Source organism: Channa argus, chromosome 2 (assembly GCF_033026475.1).
Source record: "Channa argus isolate prfri chromosome 2, Channa argus male v1.0, whole genome shotgun sequence".
NCBI lineage: Eukaryota > Metazoa > Chordata > Actinopteri > Anabantiformes > Channidae > Channa > Channa argus.
This window is the reverse complement of record NC_090198.1, coordinates 24,377,331-24,397,242: the sequence shown is the minus strand read 5'-3', so window position 1 is coordinate 24,397,242 and position 19,912 is coordinate 24,377,331. Positions and strand designations below refer to the sequence as shown.

The window sequence follows — 19,912 nt, the reverse complement described above, 5'->3', positions numbered from 1 at the left end:
ACAGTTTAGAGACGAGTCCATTATCTGAAGCCAAGAGAAGAACGTTGGTGACTTTTACTAGTGCAGTTTCTGTACTAGGATGAACTCTAAATGCTGACTGAAAGAGTTCAAACAAATCATTCTACTATTTTAAAATACTTTTTAATTAAAGATAATAATAATAATTTTTAAACTATTTTTCAAATTATTCCAACAACTTTTTTAAGGATTTTAGAAATAAAGGGGAGATTGGATATTGGTCTGTAATTAAAACACCTGAGTCACGACAGGGTTTGGTACATAGCCTGTTTCTAAAGATAAAGTAGATTAATAATATCTAATAACAACGTTTCTATCTCTAATAGCTACAATTTTATTCTTAAAAAAAGTCATGAAGTCATTGCTGTGGAGAGTTAAGGAAATATTAGGCTTAACAGAGCAATGGCTCTTAGTCAGCCTGGCTACAGTGCTGAAAAAGAAAAAAAGAGGGTCCTTCTTATTGTCATCTATTAATGCAACCAAACCACAAGGGGGCACAAGCCAGTGTCTCCTTCTGCCAGTCCTAAGTCTGGATAAATGCGGAGGGTTGTGTCAGGAATCTGAAAAAACACATGCTATATTAAACATGACAATCACGACTTTCACACCAAATCTGACTTCCATACCAGACCAGTTGCAGGCCGGGTTAATAACAACCACCACCAGTGCTGTTGACCTACAGGGTGCTGGTGGAAATTCGGCTACTGTTGGTTGAAAAATGAGAAGAGGAAGGGGGTTTCATAGACAAAGAGAGAAGAAGAAAGCCAGAGTGTAGGACTGACAGTAGGAACTTTGAATGCTGGGATTATGAAAGAGTTGCAAGGTTGACATGATACAGAGAAGGAAGGTGTCCAGGAGACCAGGTGTAAAGGTAGCAAACTAGAAGCTTAGGAGCAGGGTTCAAGTTGTTTTACCTTGGGTTAGATAGGAAGAGTAATAGAGTAGGATTTATCCTGGAAGAGGACTTTTTGAGGAATGTTCTAAATGTGAAAAGAGTATCAGACAGGTTCATGAGTCTGAAGCTGGAAATTCAAAGCGTGATGTTCAATGTTGTTAGTGGTTATGCTTCACAGGTAGGATGTGAGTTAGAAGAGAAGGAGTGATTCTGGAGTGAGTTAGATGAAGTGATGCAGAGCATCCCCAGAGGTGAGAGAGTGGTGATTGGTGCAGATTTCAATGGACATGTAGGTGAAGGGAACAGAGTTGATGAAACTGTGATGGGCAGATTTAGTCTTCAGGACATAACCACACAAGGTAGATAGACTTTGCAAAGAGGATGGAAATGGTTGTAGTGAAAACTGTCTTCCAGAAGAAGCAGGAACATAGGGTGTCATAAGAGCGGAGAAAGAAGCACTCAGGGGGACTACATCTTGTGTCGACGTTGTAATCTGTAAAAGAGACCAGTGACTGTAAAGTATTGGTAAGGTAGAGTGTAGCCAGATAACACTGGATGGTGGTGTTTAAAATGACTCTGGTGGTGAGGAAGATGAAGAGGACAAAGGCGGAGCAGAGGACGAAGTAGTGGAAGATTTTGGGTGGTCAGGAGGTGCTTCCAGATGACTGGAACCCTACAGCTAATGTGAACAGGAAGACAGGTATGAGGGTAGTTGGTGTGTCATCGGGAAATAGGAAAGTGGACAAGGAGACTTAGTGGTAGAACGAGGAAGTTCAGGAGTGTATACAGGGGAAGAGATTGGCTAAGAAGAAGTGGGACACTGAGAGAACTGAAGAGAGTAGACAGGAGAACAGGGAGATGCAGCATAAGGTGAAGGTAGAGGTGGCAAAGGCCAAACAACAGGACTTCTATTAGTGATGAAAGTTACGCTGTTCTGTCGTTATTGACCATTTTTTGTACATTTTAAAACTGTTTTTCCAGGCTAAATGTGATTCTTTTAAATTAGCGGAACACCACCCCCTTTCTAACTTTCATGTTACCTGCTTTAAGTTGCACGTTTGTGAACTATACCATGGAGTTTGCCTCTTCTAGTTTTCTGCTTTCTTTTTCAGAGGGGCAACAGTATTGAGTATTGTATGTGGATAATTAACATTTTACATGAGTAAAGTTAGAGTGGCTACTCTCTATTGTATTGACACATAGTGAAGCAGATGAAGAAAGAATCATTTCCTTAAAATTGTTTACTGCATTTTCACTCAGGCACCTATTGTAGTGGCATTATTTTCTAACAGCTGTATAGTGCATTGTTGTGAATTCAAATGTTATTTAGAAAATGGTCAGACAAAAGAGAATTATGAGGAAATACTGTTAAATTATCAGTTTCAATGCTGTACACATTCACGTCTTTTTTCGGTGAGGCATGGAATGACTGTGTGGGACTCCTACTACTCTTCATGTACATGTTTTGTTTATTTATTTATTTTTCCATTTCGGCTTATCCCATTAGTTCAGGATCACACAGCACCACCTCTTAGCAAGAAAGTAAATACATAAAAATGCACCGTATCAACAGTATCCACATATATAATACAGGATTCAAATATTCTGTATACATTTGTTGTACACAAGACACAAAGATATGATGTGATAGAAAGAGTATGAAAAAAAGTAGCTACGTATGAACTTGAATCTTGTGTTTTATGGGATAATGCGAGCCAGAAATTTACAATTACCAAGCCAAACATCAGCATCACTAACATGCACTGATGAAGGTAGGGACTTGTTAACTGGATCACTACTGGATCAGAAAAAGCTGCATCCATGTGAATGGTTTGAAGTCACTGAAGCCTCACAAACTCAAATGAGTGTTTTGAGTTCATGTCAGAAACTAACCTACACCTGCTGCTCTACATCCTAGTTTTTTTTTTTTTTAATGCAGGAGAGAATGAATGTGTGCAGAATCTGTTCTCACACACACATGGAAGGAAAATACTGTGTGTTTAAGAGCAGGAGCTCAGCCTTGTGATGAATCGTTGGTTGACAGGCCTCCATAAACAGATGCACTGAAGCGCAACAAACACTCCCACATGCACATACAGCTTAAAAGTGCACCGTAAGTGTGTGTGCGTGCGTGTGTGTCTGTGTGTGTGTGTGTGTGTGTGTGTGCGCATATTGGATGCCAGCAAAGAGAGTCTCTATGGTCTGATTTGTGCTCTCTGCCCCAACCTCTATGCAGGCAATTCTTTTTATTGAGTCAATTCAATTCAGTGGGTGAACAGAGTACTATTGATGTGCCTTCAAGCAAAGAGCAAGAAACACTGAGACAGACAGGAAAAGAGAGAGAGAGGCCTCAATGTATAATAAACATCACTGGCAAAGAGCTAATCCACCAGCCATTGATTCAAATTGTTCAAACTGCAAAAGAAAATGAGACGCATTGAAAACAGCCACTGCGATTACATGTGTTGAAACAAATTAATCAAATTAAGCTAAAACCAATGGAAGCCATATGGGTCCTAATCTGGCTGCCAAACGGTGGGAAACCGTGTGAATGAGCGAAAACATGCAGCAGCTTCACACGCTGCTTTGGCAGCTGCACATTCAAAGCTTTGGATTCATCGTGTTTTTGTTTTGGATAGAAAATGACAAAAATGTGCTCAAAGTGAAAACTGCTGGCTCCAAATTGAGGCCAGGCAGGTTTTAGATATAGCAGATTGACATTTTAGATTTTTCCGATTGTTTTTAAACCACCCCAACCCTTACGGAGAAATGTGCAGACTCACGCACTGTCAGCAGAAAGTAAGCGGTCATTCGTAATGTTACATTTCAATTCAGGTCATTCATTACATTGCTTTATTCTGTGTGATTTATTCTTGCTACTATCTGTTACTAAGTGTGAAATACAATCCATATTTTTTATTATTTATTCTTTCACAGTCATTTGATTACACGGTATTGTGTATATGAATTCATTTTCACATCGGAGATTGTGTTTCACCCAGTGCAGTGACAGCCAACCAATCACCCAGGTCAGCTGTTAATAATGCCAGGCATCCATGCAACGCACTCAGCTGAAAAAAAAGAAACTCAGCAGTTTTTTATCCTACAGTTCTGGAGAATTTACTAATGTACATTATAATTGCACTGTTTGATCCACTAAACTCAAATTTGGCAGTCTGGAGTGAATTTCACAAATTATTTTAGTCATTTTATTTTGAGGTGTTGTACTAAATTCTATAACATAACAGATTCTGTGACCTTAATTTAATCTGTATTGACCACTGTAGAAACTATTAGCTGTGAAGAATTTGCACCTTAAGTTTGGGACCAGCATGCACTGAGAAGAGCCTTCAGCATGATTTCTTCCTCATTTTCTTGCACAGATAAGAAACTGCATTAATTATCATTCCCATGCTGCATTAGTGGCTTTTTGATTTTATGTCTGCATTGACTTTTTTGAAAAATAGTTTGTTTTTCTAGTCCGAACTTAGAAACAAGAGGTGTTCTGACCTTTCTTACAATCATGCTTTAATCAATGCATTTCTGTATTTCTGACTCAACACATTAAATTAAGTGGATAAAAATAAAAACACTTTGCTGAAGATATTAAATTGACATTGTTTCAGTGTGCAGACACCTCAATATGCCTAAAGCTGTAAGTTCCAATCAATGTTGTATCTTCCTGTTCATGTCCCTGCACAGAGAACAGTGGAACAACCATAGTTAAACTGATTAGCATTTTAAAACGACAGACCCACAGACTAATGTTCAATAAATCTGAGACGATCCAATGTGATTTACATAATCAGTTCATAAATTCAGCCATCTCAACAGGAAGGAGATGATTTACACTCTGATTCAGGTCAGGTGTCAGAGGATAAATGGTCATTATTGTTTTGTTGATGAATTTTTACACCTGCCGCAGAAAGATTTGTTTCTCCGAACCCACTGTTTTCTACTCAAATGGGTTTTTTATTTCTTCCTCCAGACAATAGGAAAGTTGGATTAATTAATACGTTCTCATTTTCTCTTTCAGCAAGCTCTGGGGGAATAAAAGTAGTATACAGTACAGTATATTTATCACTTCAAACATTTTACAGTCACATAGTTAAGAAGCAGGAATGGTTTTAACCCATTGGATGACTTATCTGAAGTCTACCCTTACATCACTGTCACTGTTTTTTCTTATCTGTTAGTCCTTTACGTTTAAACTTCTTCACTATACTGTGAAAAACAGCTGAGCTTCATTTCTATCAGTAACTCTGTGACAGAGCTCCGAAGGCTTTATTTTGAGCAGTACATTTTTAAAGCCCTCAGCCATAGCAGTAACTTCACAAGCTGCTATCTCCAGGGCTCTCAACACAAATTAAAACGTGCTTTTTCATATCTGCTCACATCCTGCTTCTATTGTAAAAGTATTGTTTGTGTCTAAAACAGATGTGACATGGATCGTTTCTTGTTTTTTTACAAAAAGACTGATCTCTCCTCTCTCGGTTTTGAGATCATCCATCATTTGTCTGTGAGAGGGACGTGAGGGTGTGTTGTCAGACAACAGCTGCGTGAAGAGAGAGAGCAGCTCGTTTGCTTGGCTGCAGTGTTGCTGTGACAGAGAGCAGATGTTCACTGTGATTGCTTATCGGTGTGTTTATTTCTACTCTGTTCTTCATCTCGTTGAAGCCGAAACATAACTGTCATCCTCAACATTCATCCGTACGAAGATTCACAGGCCACTATTACTAAATTGCCCAACCCTCAAAGACTATTTATCCACAGCTAGAGAAATATAAAGCCATCATATAGGAACTCGGGCCTCTGTCTGTGGTGCATTTCATTTGTTGGCTCTGGGCAGGATTTGGGATTAGCAGCATCTCAAATAAGTGGTCAGACTCACAGCACACCATTCATAGGACTAAAAATAAGTAAATACGTTTAATGGACTATCAATGTACACAAAGAATTTAAATCTTTGCATCCTTTCCACCTCCTGCCTGATAATGAAGAGAGGTGCACAAGCTGTATCACATTCCCTCCTTCATTTTTTCTTAATTTTTTACACCACTTCAATATCCTCTGTACCACATGTGTGTATGCTATCTACTCTCCCGCTGAGATTAGTCAGACCACAATTTTATTGCTTGCACACTTGGTAATGTAGTTGGACGAGTGGTCCGTTCTGCGGTCATGTGTGCTGAGAGCCATGGAGACGGAGATGTGGGGACTCGTTTTGAGCCTCTTCGAGCAATTTGTAAGCCTTTTATTCAGGCACAGGTTGGGAGAGAGAGGCATAAGTCCAGCAGTTTTTCAACTATAATGGGATGATTATATTTAAGGCAGAGCTAAAATCAATGCAGAGAATTCTTGCATAGCACTGTGGATTCTCCAAGTGGCTCAAGTGCAGTGTGTACTGTGAGGCCTATGGCACCTTAGTTGACCTATTGGCCCCTCACACACTCACATTCACACCTGTTAACATGCACGTATTTGGATTGTTGGAGGAAATTGGAGCACTGAGAGCGAACCCACACAAGCACATGCACAATCCACAAAGAAATCCAGCCAACTTATGGGTTTGAACCCACCATGGCACCTAAAGAAATTAAAAAGTGAATCAGCCAAATCCAATTTTTATTTGAAGATATTTTAATGGCTGATGCACATTTAAAAAACAGGTGCGTATGGAAACTTAAAAACAAAGGTTTTACACTCAAATATATAACAGATTATATGAGATAGTAAAATATTAAAATGTCTTTCACTTTAAAACGTGGTGCTGTTATTGCACCAATCACCACATTACAAAATGGTAATGTGAAGTTAAATACTAAAATACAATTAATTATTTTTATTTATTCCCTATGATAATTATTTCTTCAGCTCTAGCCAACGCGTCTCCATCTATGCTGCAAGTGCTCAGTCAGTCACCCCAGTCATTTGTTGTTGCATGTTTAAGTACAGTATGCTGGGAGAGAGTCTTGCAGCTGTACTTGAAAATGCAATTAGTCTTTGATAATTATCAGGATCAAGAAATGACAGAATGAAACAGAGTTTAATGGCACATTTGTTATGTGCAGGATATTTTGAGAAAATATTTTTTTTAATAACTGCAACCCAGTTTCTTTCACAGGTTAGTGATTGCAGTTACAAAGCCAGCCTGACAAGAAAGACAGCTCCTCTTGAAAAACACAATCAGGAAGAGACAATTGACTGACTAGGCTGAATTCCTCTGATAAACACATCCTGCTCTGTGGGGAACACAATTCTTCTCCTCACAAGTTTATTCCCACTTTAGGTTTTTGTTGCATAATGAGAGTTTCACTTCACCTGATCTGTCAGAATCTTTTCTCTGTAGACAAACAAGTGACAAGTCTCCATCCAACAGTGACACAAAAACAAAAACGCTCATTAAATCCTTGAGAATCCTGTTGTCTTTGTAGTCACGGTTTCCTGAGGGCACATGAATTTCACTACGCGACATTACCTCTTTACATTTCATCACCACAGAAAACATCATGTAAAATAACATTTTACTACTACTACTACTACTACTAATAATAATAATAATAATGTTACAAATACTGGAATATAAAGTAGCATAATCAAGTCATGCCAGAGAATTCCTGCTATTACAGAATACTGTAAAATATGGTATCATAATACCAATGTAGCTAAATTATTATAATACTTAATACCATATAATATAAATATGCACATTATCTACAGTACCTAGTGTATAATTCTGACATATATACATTATTATAATAACATACTGAACATAAATACCAATACAACATACTTTCATTGTATTTTGGCTTAATGCAAACATCCTGCACACATTATAGAAAATTAATGTGTTGTACTGTTATAAGCCAGCAAGCAAATTTTAAATGTTTACATTTTGAAACAAGACTAATTCATAAAACTGTGTTGTTTACAAATTAAAAAAGCTTCAGCTGCACAGATGCATACTTTGGTTTGCATGTGCCCACTTCAAAAGGTCAGAACAAAATTGAACTAAGGACCAACTATATTCCTGCTGCACTTGACACAATCACACATCTTCCTAAAGCTGAACACAGGGGACAACGACCTAACTTGCAATAAAGAGATTAGAAATGTATGCATCTTTATACTAAGGTGAGAGTTTATTATGTGTCCTACACAAAGGGGCCAACTGGGGGTCAGGAGTAGAGCCGTCTTCCACCAATCACAGGGTCGACAGTTCAATCCCTACCTGTATGTTTGCTGATCTGATTCAAACGAATAATAAATACAGAGAATAGAGAGAAAGATATTTGCAAAATTTACAATTGTATAAAAAAAAATACACTTATACAATAAGTATATGAATTACTAAAATAATTTGAGTTAACATTAACATTACGCATCTCGTTGGAAAACTGTTACTACCTGTCAGTTGTTCTCTTAATCGACATCTGTATATTTTATTTTCTTACAACCTGTAGGGAAATGAGTAATGAATGCTGGGTAATGAAAATAAAACCTCTCCAAGCTCTGTTGGCAGGTGTTGTACCTAAAGTGCTGTGAAAAAGACTCCATTAATTATTTCAGAAAGAAAAAATTTAGATTTTCTGTGTGGTCTCAAAACATACAACACTTGGCACAGGCACTTCGGTCAAACAGCTTCACCTGACATGTAAATAGAAGATTTTAATGGTCTCAAAGGAAAGTGAACTTGTCCTTGGCACAATTTTATTGTTTTTGTAAGAAAATAAACTGTTCAGATACAAAATACTGAGGTCAAAAACTAGAAACAAAAAACCTAATTTCAAATAATACATCATTGTTTTACTGAAGCATAAAAGATTTTACTGCACACAGACTGTCTTTATGTATGAGGACAGAAAAATATTTTATTGGATGTAGTTTATTAATTAAATAGTAAACAGAAACTTGGCTACGTGTGTGATGATAAAAATATAGGAAGATGATCAACACCCTGGAATAAAATAAATATTACAGGCACTTCAGGGTAAACTCCAGGTGCTGCGATGTGCTTTATAACACAAACCATCTTCAGTGCTTTGGGCTGTGTGTTGTCTATTCAACCTCCCTAAAATCTTCAGTGAAGTTAGTCACGGATGAGTTTTGCTGATCAAATACTGAAAATAATTACCATTTTCACGCATTGTATCATCAAACAGTGCTGCTCTGCCTGCAGGTCATCAGTGGCTAAACAATAAACGATAAGATAATTTGATTTAGATTTTGAGATGAAAACTAAAACCCAGCGGGTTAAGTAAAGGCTGAACATATCACAGACTGTACTGCACTAAAGTACCAGTGATACACTAGCATGGCCAAAATTATTGGCCGATTTTACTGTATCAAATTATATACTTAAAATTTAAGAGTCCTGATACTTTTACAATAGTAATAAACAGTATCAAAATGTAAACTTGCTTAACAATTCCAGCATTGTTCAGATCAAATCTGCACTTTTAAATTTTGTCTTATGCCAAAGACATTTTTGGATGACCTTCTACCGTCAACCTGATAAAGCATGGCCGCGATTAAATCAATTCAGGGAAGGCCTCTACAATGGGTTAACCTTAAAGAATAAGCTCTCATTTTGTCAATTAACACCCAAACACCAAAATAACTTCCCTCACAATTAGTAGGTGTTAGTCTACAACAGGGGTCAGTTTATTCATTTGTAACCACTACTGATTTCCACAAACACATCAGCCCACAACACCCCTACATTGGGTGACATTCTAAAACACCAACTAAAGGATAATAAAAAACAGAAATTGGGGTAAATGCTTCAAACCCACACAATTCTTCCAGAGATCTCAAACAGACATCTTACATCAGGTCGGTGTGCAAAGTTGTGACAATTCATATCATCTGGGGCAACATCTTTTAACAATTTTTCTATGAAAAAAAAATATGTCATTGTCAGCCACAGATGACTGAGCTACTGCCGGCTGCATTTAGAAGGTGAGCACAGTTATCTTTGATATTCTTAAAAAAAACCTTCTATTACATTAGGAAATTTACTAAACTAAACATTTTATGGGTTGTAAAAAATAAACTTCTGTGCTCTCTCTGGTAGACCAAGCATGGTTCCAAGTGCTCTCAAACATATAGTTCACTTGTACTGCAAAGTCTTAGAGGGGATTATTAATAAGCTAATATCAGCCATGCTATCAGTTGTCTACTATTTTGTTTTACCACACTCCGTTATTTTCCAATGTTCGGTTTACAAATGTCCATTATAAAACAATCTTTCAAATAACAGTTTTGTTTTGTTTTTTATTTCTACATAAATATTATTTAGCTACTGTACCTAATTCTTCATTACGCCAGCTGAGGGATATTTGATTTTTTTAAAAAGCAGTACTAACTCAAAACAATATGCAGAATACTACTACTGCATGTTCAAAATGAAATGTGAAACACTAGCTCCCCTGAGTATGAAGACCATAATTTGAAAATGATATCTGGCAGTATGAAGAAAAAATAAATAAATAAAAAAAAAAGGCCCACATCTCAGTAACCAGGCATTGCTGGCTACATTAAAGTCTATAAGAATAACACAACTGAATCTCTGACATAACTGCTGCATTCTGGCAGTTGCAATGCAGACAAAGAAAAATGTGTGGAATAAAACCTCTCTCTGGTTCTGCAGCATTTCTGTTAATTCTTCTCTGTCCATCCAGAGTAAACGTTACAGGAGTGCAAAGATAAATCAGCGGAGTACTGTTTTAATACTTCAATGATTCAGTGACTAACTGCTGGAGGCACTTGAGTAGATTAAATTAGTCTGCTGCTTCAACAAGAAGCAAAGTAAACAGACTGTAACATAATGAGAAAGCTCCTGCAACGATAGCCCATATCCCAGCGCAGCTCACTAAACTGCATGCACTATGATTGCATAAGCAGATGCAGCTTTTGTTGGATGATTTCAGAGTTCATGGTCCACAGGAACTCAGTCAATCCTCCAGTAAGCAGTTCCTCCATGGGAACAAACTGCAGCACCTGTCTGTCACACCCTGAGGACTGATTTTTAGCCATGTCATTCTCTTCTCTCAACAGCTGACTCATGCTGTTCTGGATACTAGTGAGGAAAGGGAGTATTCGGACAGCGGCTTCAGGGCAGAAGCCAACACACACAAGCAGTGCCCCCACCACGCCAGAGGGGGGCGGACACCTGAACGTGACGGAGTGAAAACACACATGGAGACAGAGAACAACAGCTGCCGTGACCCGGGTCAGGGCAGACAACACAGGCAGCAGCAGGGCATCCCCAGAGTCCAGTGTCTGCAGGGAGAACACAAGACAACCTAAGAGCTGCTGCTGGTACAGCGGCTCCCCGTCGTGCAGCTTGATACAGTCTGTTTTAGGAAATGGAGGCTCTTCAGAAAATGTTAAGACTAAATCCTTAACTTGGTTCTCACAGGAACCCCACACTGAGCGGCTGCCAAACACCAGACATTGCCTTTTCTTCTTTTTGATCCCATCACTGTTGTGTTTGAAGATGCATGCAACATCTGACAAGATGGAGGCCGAGTAAACCACGTAGCAAGAGACACATGGAGCTACACATCTCCAGTCTACTACTGTGTCCATCAGAGCTTCATTCAAGTGGTTTAATAGTCCTCCGTCACAGAAAGGAGAGTTTCTGAGTTCAGGAAGCGCAGGCCCGATGATAACATACCACGAGTCCACAAGACAGTCCTTAAGGAGACCTTCCAGGACACAGCCTGTCCCACCAGCTTCAGTGCAGTGTCTCAGTATCCAGGAGGCATGACTGCCCCTCTCTATGCGCTCCCTCCAGTTCAGGGTCTGCAGCTCCCTCCGCTCATTGAAGGAGCCGGTTTGCTTCTTCTGGCCTAGAGGTCGCCCCGCTGACATGCTGCAGCAGACGGGACTCACCGCTTTACGAGAAATCCATCGCCTCCGTGGGAGGAAGCTCACCTACACACAGAGACAAGCTCAGATTTATTTACAAAACGCATAATTGCAACAATATATTATGGTTTTTCCTATATAGTTATAGAATTATAGATGGAAACTGGGCTTGTTAATGCTTGTGTCTGTTTAAGAACAATTTCTCCTGTGATAAAGTAGCTTTCTGAATTCTCTAAGCCCACAGCCTTTTAACTTCTGTGGGCTCTTAGCACCACAGAAAATAAATGAGCACCCCAGATAATAAATCAGGTTGTGGGTAATTATAATGTAATCATTTCAGGCTCTTTTGTTTTTAATCAGTTTTTCGTCTAGTGCCGAGATTAAAAGGCTAAAAGAACAAAACCTAAAAGAAACATACAAGCAAAGGGTGAATAATGCTAGACCTGGGACTGAACAGTAACTGATGAGTCAGTGCAGGTCGGGTCCTAAACCTAACCGCCCCCAACACCTGGCCCACTGGGAGCAACTTGAGGTTCAGTGACTTGCCCAAGGACACTTCCACACGTAGCCAGAAAGGGCCGATCGAACCACTGGCACGACTGCCTTACCAACTGAGCTACAGCTACCGTTTAATTAATTTAATCTTGAAATGCAACTGTACTACACAATGAACCTTTCCTGGACTCTGTGTAGGTTGGAAAATTGCATGGATTTGATCCAGTTGATGTGATTAGCAGATGTTAGTGTGCATGAGATACAGTCATCAGCTTGTTGTTTCAGCCAGTGCTGACCCATCACATTTACTGGTTAAAATGACAAAAGTTGCCAGCAGCAGGGTTTTTTTTCAAGTGTCACTAATGAACATTAATTCTGTGAATAATTTCTTGGTTGACAGTGCTTCCTGTAGGCTACTAAGATTTTTCAGTCTCTATTACCCAACCTCAAAAGTGTTTCTGTATTTCCAGGGAAATGTTCAAACTTGTAGAGTTTAAGAAGTCGCATTCTTCCAAATACTAGTTTCAGTTTAATAATTTGATCTTCTAAACAATATTTTGTAACCTGGACCTTCAATATTTGGATCAAGAAAAATATGGAGGGGCTCGTGTAAGAAATGGCTGTTATGCTATAGCGCCATATATTTTTTGTATTGGACCAGACACGTTCTTATAAATATTTAAAGATGTGTAGTATTCTGGTCAAGTTCGGGGCCATAAAAACCCACGAATTTTGTGCTGTATGTATGTCTCTGTACATACATGATAATTTAGTTAATAGTTGTTGGTGTATTCATTTTGTGTCTTACCAACCTGTCTAATGTTTTGTTGTTGCTTTTTGTTGTTTTGTTGTTGCTTTTTGTTGTTCTTTTCTTTTCTCCCTTCACTTTCCAGTCACCCCAACCGGTCAAGGCAGATGGCCGCCCACCCTGAGCCTGGTTCTGGTGGAGGCTTCTCCTGTTAATGGGGAGTTTTTCCTCTCCACTGTTGCCTAGCACTTGCTCAAGGGGGATTTGTTGGGTTATTTTACATACTTGTGTAGTCTGGACCTTATTCTGTAAAGTGCCTTGAGATGACTTTGTTGTAAATTGGTGCTATATAAATAAAGTTGAATTGAATTGTATTTTAGTCTGGACCAAAGTACCAAAGAGCTGAACAGACCGACCGACCAACCAACCAACACTGTCACTCATTGATCCAAGCATAATGCACATGACTCTAGGGCCCAATCCCATTTGTAGGGGTGTACCGATTCGCTTTAGCAGCGAGGGGTAGGTGTTACAACTATGTGGCCCTTCAAAAGGGTTTTTAGAAGCAGACTCAAAACCACTAATTATGAATAAATGTTTTTCTGCTAACTGACATATACAAAATATATTGAGCACATGATTAACCCCAAAATCTGGTTGGTGGCAAGGTGGTAGGTACGTGCTGTAGAAATTTCGTCACAAGGGGAACTCAGCAAGTCTGAATCTGAAATAAATCACTGTCATTGTAAATACATAAAAAGTATTGTGTATATTTAAGGTATTTTCATATATTTTGTCACAATATAATTTTGACATTAAAATAATTTCAGACAATAAAATAAACTTTTAGCGTAATATACAAAATGAGGGGAAGGGGAAGAAACTAAATTGTGACTGGGCCAAGAAATTTGGTTCTTTAGTCAACTGTCTAAAATAGTAAAAGTCGAGCCAACTTTCAAGCTCAACATTTAGGCTCAAAGATACAAAAGGCCCTTGAAGTGAAGTGAAGTGAAAAAAGGTGGGAAAACTCTGTTACTGATGTAACTGAAACAGCTGAAATAGTTGATTTCATTTACTGGACCCACAGGTGAATTTGTTTTTCAGCTGCTGTTTAAAAGGTTGAAAGTGAACTTAGTAGCTCGGATATATTACACCTTCATAGTCTCTCTCTTCCTACCTGGAAGCGCTGCAGATATTCATTGGCCACACAATCTCTTATGTGGTCGAGTTGCTGCCTCTGTTCTGTGCTCATTCCTTTAAACAGTTGTAGGTTTTCTGTGATCGTCTTCACCTGCAGCGTGTGGAAGTAGACGCACACTTCTTCATGCTGTTTTAGAAACGACTCGGGGACAAGTGCACTTGGGAAAAGTGCCTCTCTGTTAGCCATGTGTGGTCCATAATTACGAATCAGTTTTGATAGCAGAGGCCTCACAGCGTCCTTGCTGTCATAGTTTAAACACACAACATACACTTCAGAGTTGCCTGCCTTGCTGGTGGCAGGTTTGAAGATGTTGACCGAGTGAAAGCAGCAGTTCAGCAGGTAGAGTAAGCAGATGGACGAGTGTTCATACAGCGTGAACATTTTCAGCACAAAGGAGCCACCAGGGCTCAGGAGTAGCAGTGCAGCTGTGACCTCGCAGTAATGCAGTGATGCCACCAGCGCCTCCTGCTCATCCGGGTTCTCTTGACAGTCAAAACTGCCATCGGCTGTCACCATATCAACTCTACGCATGTTAGAGACAAATGCCTGTAGCTCCAGCAAGTGGCTCTGGATCATGATGTTTCCTGTGTTATCTGAGCCAAAGAACCACCAGGGAAGCGTGTTGGCAATCAACCTATCATCTGCGATGGTCGTGCTCCCCCCATTAGCCTCATGGTATGGGTTCAGAGTGTTTGCAGCCCAACTCCAATCACAGTAGCGTGTGGACTCCCTTGTTTTAATAAAGTGGTTCAGAGCAGTTATAAAAGCACCTGGTGCTTCACACAGGTGGACTGTGTTCAGCTCTCCAGTCTGAAGAGCCTCTTCTGGAAGAAGATTAAAGGTTCCCATGATCTCATAGAACTTACACCAGGCCTGAGTGCAGACCTCAGCATTGGCAGCAGAACGCACGGCAGCAATCACCTTTCCGGCTCGGTTGGTGAAGTTGGTGTGCTGATGCCAGACCTGAACATCCTTGTCGCTAAGCTGGTTCTTTACAGCGTTCAGCGATACCTTCAGGGCCTGCAGGCGGCAGTGCTGCTCTGCTGGGTGTCTAAGGGAAACATTTGGGTTGGGGATACACCATTCTTTTTTGGACGGTTTCACATAAGCTCTAGCTTTAGTAAAAAGACTTTGAATTTCCATCAAGGTTTCAGGGTCAGATGTTGCCCTAGTGTTGAAATGCTGCTGCTTGCCAACTTTCCTCCTGGTCCCATGGCCTGCGTTCATCCTCCACACCTGTTTTGTAAGAAAAACATGAAGAGTTTAGACAAGCACTGATTAAAAACCACTTTGTGTGTGGATGTAATTTACCAGACTTTTTGTGTGACCTGATTACAGTACATGGCACAGGTAGATTAAATATTCAAGGAAAGAAATGTGCAGACAGTACATTTCTCCCTCGTTTTCCTCTACATGCATGAGTGGTGTTGAATTACTCATGTTGACTCATTGTGATGTGGTGCCCTCGGGAAGCAGGGCAGACTGAACACTGGTGATTACCTCACCAGGCTTGAGTGATACCTACTCAGAATAACACTTTCTACATCATTAATCAGTCATTGTTCAAGTTTTTCACGCATTTCTTTTTGAAAACTTCTTAATGCACAACTTATATCTGCTAATGCTGATCTATTTATCAATGGTAAATATATTTACACGTGCTTCATTTGAATTTTATTTTTTATTTTTTTGGGATGAAAAGCAAGTGTTGTTGAACTAGAAACACGCAATAATAAAAGTGTGATTGGTTATATTAAACTTAAGTTTTACAGCAGAGACTATTTTATTTTTGGTCGTGAGGATCTTGAGCTAAAGATTTGAAATGCAGCATTCCATGTAAAGTCTGACTGAGCCTGTGTGTGAACTGAGCAGGGAAATGTCTTGAGGATTCACAAAGAGCAAGTGGGCCTGTTCACGAAGTTCTTTCGTTGTGAATAACACCAGGCCTAACCTAGATCAAGCAGAGAATTACCAGTAGCTGAGGCTGCATCTCCTGACGTGTGTTAAACAACTCCAGACAATGGAGAGCTGCACACTGCCATGTAAACACAATTCCCCTTTTCAAAGGGCTGCATTTCATCACATGGAGTGGCACTGTTTAAACATACAATTGAAAATGAAAATTGTTTCAATTCACATTTGCAGATTTCCAAGACAGTAACATTTTATTTATTGATAGGTGTGTGGTCCTCAAAACTAACAGACCGCAGTCAGGCAATCAGGCCAAGTTTTTTCTGGAAATCAGGGAAGTCTCCAAATGAGTAATCCTGGCAACATTAAAAAGTGGCCCGTCTTCTCCATAACCTGACGAGTGAAAAGTCCGGTCATCTATTTCCAGGCAAAAACAGGTGTTTCACATTTTCTGAATCATAATTAAGGAGGTAATTCGAGAAAGAACAGCACAACTGCGTGTTTTGGCTTGTGTGGGAAAATGAAGACAGTCGTGTATGATACATATTTGTGAAAGAAAAACCAAAAGTTTATAATCAGCTGGAGCTAAAAGAGACGTTTCAAAATTCGCGGAAGACCGAAATGTGTCTCCTAAAACCCGCATTGACTAAATTCAATAACGTCCCGTGCACATTAAATGCTTTTAGGCGATTGTCCCAGCCACGGTGTACAGTCTGTGAGCTGCCTGTTGGTAATAAAGACACAAACACCCTGAAAACACTGACAGAAACTCACCAGACTGCAGCTGCTGTCAGCGGACAAAACCACGTTTCCGGTACCTCAGACCGACACTGCGCAGGCGTGTGACGGCGTGGGCGGGGCCTCTTTTAAAGGAGTACTCCTCCACCTTGTTTTAACGGAAGTAAACAGCATTTACATTGATGAAGACAGAAGCGGAAGTTGACATATGCCATAGGACTTAATTGATATGTTTTGACCCTTGTCTCATAACATTTAACACATATTTATTTATTTGTTCATTCACTATTTAAACTTTTAGTATATTTATTAACTCTGGACTTAATTCTGGTTTAAACCAAATAGTTTATTGCCTCATGTTAACATTTCAAAAATACGGCTGAGACATAATATAATGAAAGTTTATATACTAAAACAGCACAAGGACTATACATTCATGTTGAGGTAATCTAATGTTCTTTGTGGGTGAATTCAGAAGAAGTTAACCTCTCTTCATGATCCTCTTCATTACTACTGGATTTACTGGAATTAAGTGAATTTATCTATTATTTATGTTGAACTGATCTGTGTCATCATTTTACATTATCATTAGAGAACAATCTCATACTTGTCAATGAAATGTAAATCAGGCTTTAATAAGAATGTGACTAAGTAAAAACAGGACATTCACAGAGGTAGGATCATTTATAAATAATTGGCCTTTGAGATTTCCAAAGTGCATTTAGGATTACAAAAAATCATTTTTTTAAAAATGCACATGAGAAATGAAGATTGGCAGTCTGAAAGCTAAAAATTCTATGAAGATTGTTTCAGAAATTTTGTGATGTGAAGTTTGAAAGTATTATTTAATTGCTTTAATTGCTCAGTCATCATTATACTTACAATGTGGGCCTCAATGAAAAATGCACCTTGTGCCTACATTTCTAAACATATGGCTCCAATACTAAGAAAAATAGTAAAGTGCTGCAGTTTTTAAGTTATCTCCTGTGTTTACTTTGCTGTGGAACAATTCCTGGTTACAAGTTAAAGTATTTTTAGGAAGGAGACTAAACCCCAAGTTGCTGTCGGTGGATCAAGTCAATCAATCACCTAGAATCATCAGTGTGTATGTGAATTGGTGAAAGTGAAGCAACTCTGTAAAGAGCTTTGGATAAAAAGGATAAATAAACAGACCATTTAAAATTCATAAATGCAGAGTTGTACGCTTCTTATTCCAAGTAAAGGTAGTGGAATAAATAATACAGTATTTTCTTCCTGAAGTGTTGAAGAAGACATGGGACTACGTAATAGGAGTATCTAAAAACCACAAAGGCACAAAGTTAAACAAATAAAACCAAAATTTCCTACGATGCTGAGAACCTGGTGACATTATCAGCCCATTAAAATCGTTTTTTATAAAGTTATAACAGTAGCTTTGTGAGAAGACCCAAGTTAAAATAGTTAAAAACAGGCAACTATAAGGGCAAGGAAAGCTCTACTGAGTTTACACAATTCAAATCAAATGCAAAAACATACTTATCACGATTGATATTAAAGAAAGTGAGGTTTTAAAGGTCATCTGTGGCTATGAAAAAATAAATACGCTCAGCAAGTGGAAAGAGAGACAGATATACTCGTGCTTTATGTGCTATATTGTTCCTAAAGGGCAGCCACTCTGAAGTTTCAGCTCCAGCTCCATTTGATCTCCACTAACAAACCAAGTGTATGAATCAGTCAAGTTACACTGTTCATGACCTTAAAAACTAACTTTCACACTGATTGCAGGTAGCCTGCCCCGCAAACAAACATAGGAGAAACATACATGTCATACAGGACAAGGCAAGCAGGTCATCTTTGTAGGACTATTCCATTTTAAAGATAGACATCTGTTTTGGAGCCTGTTTGTAGGTCATTAGGCATCTAAAACAGATTCCTGGTTTGTTTCCATGTGGGTGTGGGTGGCTTTAGCTCACAAAGTTGAGCAGGTTGTCCATCGATTACATTCAGTCCAGGGGTCAAAGGTGCTGATTAAGGTGCTGCAGTTATGAGTGTGTCTTCAGATCATGTTGGATAAAAACATCTGCCACACAAAGTGTGATAGTCCTTTATCTGAGCAAATTTCCATGCTGCATTATTTGTCAGAAGTCTAACATCTGCTGTCAACATTTTAAGTGCTGACAACATTTTTAAGTACATAATTCTCAGGCTGCAGGTCACCAACTTGATGCAAAAAGACTGAGGTCATTCACATACCATTTAATGTAAGTCGTCACAGCTGTGATACAGAAGCATCCTTCCCCTAATTTTGTGAAGGAAGACAGTGTGAAAAGCGTTGGTTATCAGCAAATTAAGAGATAAAAGAAACAAACATGACCACAATCCCCTTTTTATGTTGTGAGCATGAGTCCAATAAAATAAATAACATGCAGCTGCCCATTTCCATTCAGACGTTTTTCTGATGTTCTTATCAGGAACAATTCGATATTTAAAGGGATGTGCAAATTGCTATTTCATAAATTTGCACTGCAAGAAGCATATGTTACAAGCAATCTTTCAATTACAAGGTGGCTACTGGGGACAGAATGATAATGAGGACTGGAAATTATTTTATGAAAACAAATGAAAATGAAACAATAGTCTAATGCAGAGAATACTGAATGGTTTTTGCCCTTGTAAAGCTGGGCTGTCAGATGGTTCTTCACTATGGTCATGAAATATCTTAAGAACAGGATGGAGCTACTATGGTTGAATGGTAAAAAAAATTTAGTATGAATCAAAACAATGACTTATGAGTGATGAGACCAATAGGCCAATTCTTTATTGTTATAGACAGAAAATTCTGCAATGTGAACGTAAGGGTTAGGACTTAAGCTGCTTAGTGCTACTTGTATTTGCCATGTATACAGACCTGTTTTTAAAAACCTGTGAACTGTTTTAAAGTGAGAGGATTGAAGGAGTTTGGTGTGATTTTTTGGTGATTTTTTTCCCATGCATTTAGTGGATTTAGTCATTTGGCCGGCAGTTTAGAACATAATCCTATGGGCTAAACACA

At 38.9% G+C, this 19,912-nt stretch overlaps 1 protein-coding gene across 1 annotated transcript; it reads right to left on the bottom strand.

Moving 5' to 3' along the window:
• Positions 1 to 8,293: 8,293 nt before the first annotated feature.
• cmtr2 (cap methyltransferase 2) lies at positions 8,294 to 16,972 on the bottom strand. The gene is made up of 3 exons (XM_067486514.1): positions 16,918 to 16,972; positions 14,209 to 15,468; positions 8,294 to 11,854 (listed from the first exon to the last, which is right to left on the bottom strand). The coding sequence occupies exons 2-3, from the start codon at positions 15,457 to 15,459 to the stop codon at positions 10,802 to 10,804; spliced, it is 2,304 nt and encodes a 767-aa protein (XP_067342615.1). The 5' UTR covers positions 15,460 to 15,468; positions 16,918 to 16,972; the 3' UTR covers positions 8,294 to 10,801.
• Between the last annotated feature and the right edge of the window lie 2,940 nt (positions 16,973 to 19,912).

What these genes read in the sequence shown, in the direction of transcription:
- cmtr2 (XM_067486514.1), bottom strand. Translation starts at nt 15,459, where the DNA reads ATGAACGCAGGCCATGGGACCAGGAGGAAAGTTGGCAAGCAGCAGCAT. An exon ending in AATATCTGCAGCGCTTCCAG is followed by an intron (nt 11,855 to 14,208) that starts GTAGGAAGAGAG and finishes CTCTGTGTGTAG; the next exon opens with GTGAGCTTCCTCCCACGGAG.